Consider the following 1,610-nt stretch of genomic DNA (forward strand, 5'->3'; position numbering starts at 1 on the left):
TGGTAGTTCTTGCTCTACATATTTCAACTCAGAATAATAGGGAGAGGATCTGATATATGAACTCACCAAAGGGAGAAAAAACCCTGAAGATATAAACAAACTGGGGAAAAAAATTCATGATTTATAAAAATTATAACCCCAAAATCGGAACATGGCAATTTTATGACTTGTAGAGACTCAGCAAATTCAAATTATTTCAACACATATTTACTGAAGGACTTTCCAGTATCAAGGGTGCCAAATAAAGAAAAGTCAAAAATAAGAGTCTGCTTGATTGAAGAATCACCAGGAGCTATTAGAAGCAATGAAGCCTGTGCACTTAACCAACAGAAAGAACACTGGTTTTTCTGTGCACAAGCTCTTGCATACCACATAATGCCCACAGTATGAGTATACGGTATTATGGCATTAGTTTTCACACAGGAAAAACAAAACATACCTATATGCCTTCTTGTCATTTCTACTGTAGCATTTCGGTTAACGTTGGAGAGTAAACCTAAGCAGAACCTCTCTGAATTTGATGGATCTGTAAAGCCATCTACAGTGAGTGAGGGCTGTGATGCATGGAAGGTTTCTCCAACCCTCTGATTTAATTCATAATATGCTATTGAACACCAAAATGCAGGTTCTGAGTAAGTAACTGGCTGCAAATCTGGGGGGGAAAAAAAAAAAAAACAACATAAAAAGAAGAAATGTGTGAACAATTCAAGCCAAAAATAGATCGAACACCATCATCCTTACACGTTCTATGCCAGCATACACTGGCAACAGCTCAGGAAGTAGACATAACATTTTTATCAGTTTCCAAAGATCATATCAAATTTTCAATATTTTTAATACAGAACTCCAGTTTCCATAGATCATACCAGACTTTCAATTTTTCAAATTTCTCATGTCATTAAGTCACTTTATGTCAGATTATCTGTTTTACCAATAGTTTTAGTCTAATTCCTGTTCAAATATAAAACAATCGTACACCAAAAAAGTCAATTTGCCCTATTTGGTGGATTTCTAAAATGCATTAAAAAGCTAATTTTTGGTAAGATAAACTATATAGAATAAAGCTTCAGCAAAGATTAATGAATCAAAAGCCATAAGAAAAACTGTCATAACGAAAGGATAGAAAATATGACATGTTTTTGACATTTGTCTATTTTACCGTGAGATTCTCAGTGAATTACCCTAGCTACAAAAATAGAAAACCTATGTAATACGTAAGAATCAGAAAGTAATAAAACACAAAGAATATGAAAGTAGAAACAGAATATGGAATCAAGAGAATACTTATTTCACTGGAAAACTGGATCACATATATTCTTCTGTAATTTTGACTAAAACATACAAGAAATATTATGAACAAAATAAAATCCTGACAATTTTGTAAAATAAATTTCGAACGCGGTGAAACTGAAGAGAAATTGTGAAATAGCAAGGTAAAATGAGGGCCAAAAAAGAGATTACAGAAGAGTTTATACAGTCAATCAATCCCTCACTAGCTGAGGGTATTGCTTCCAGGACCAACTCTTACCAAAATCTGAGGATGCTCAAGTCCCTGATATAAAATGGCATAGTATGTACATAAAACCTATGCACATCCTCTCATGTACTTT

The 1,610-nt window shown here is 33.6% G+C and overlaps 1 protein-coding gene across 1 annotated transcript in view; it reads right to left on the bottom strand.

Moving 5' to 3' along the window:
* Positions 1-1,610, bottom strand: part of SMAD2 (SMAD family member 2) — a 103,364-nt gene that overhangs the window by 6,272 nt on the left and 95,482 nt on the right. Inside the window, exon 8 of the mRNA XM_012642634.1 lies at positions 440-652. Within this exon, the coding sequence (XP_012498088.1) occupies positions 440-652 (213 nt within the window). The remainder of the gene's footprint in view (positions 1-439; positions 653-1,610) is intronic.

Source organism: Propithecus coquereli, unplaced genomic scaffold, assembly GCF_000956105.1.
Source record: "Propithecus coquereli isolate 6110/MARCELLA unplaced genomic scaffold, Pcoq_1.0 Scaffold181, whole genome shotgun sequence".
In the NCBI taxonomy this organism is placed as follows: Eukaryota; Metazoa; Chordata; class Mammalia; order Primates; family Indriidae; genus Propithecus; species Propithecus coquereli.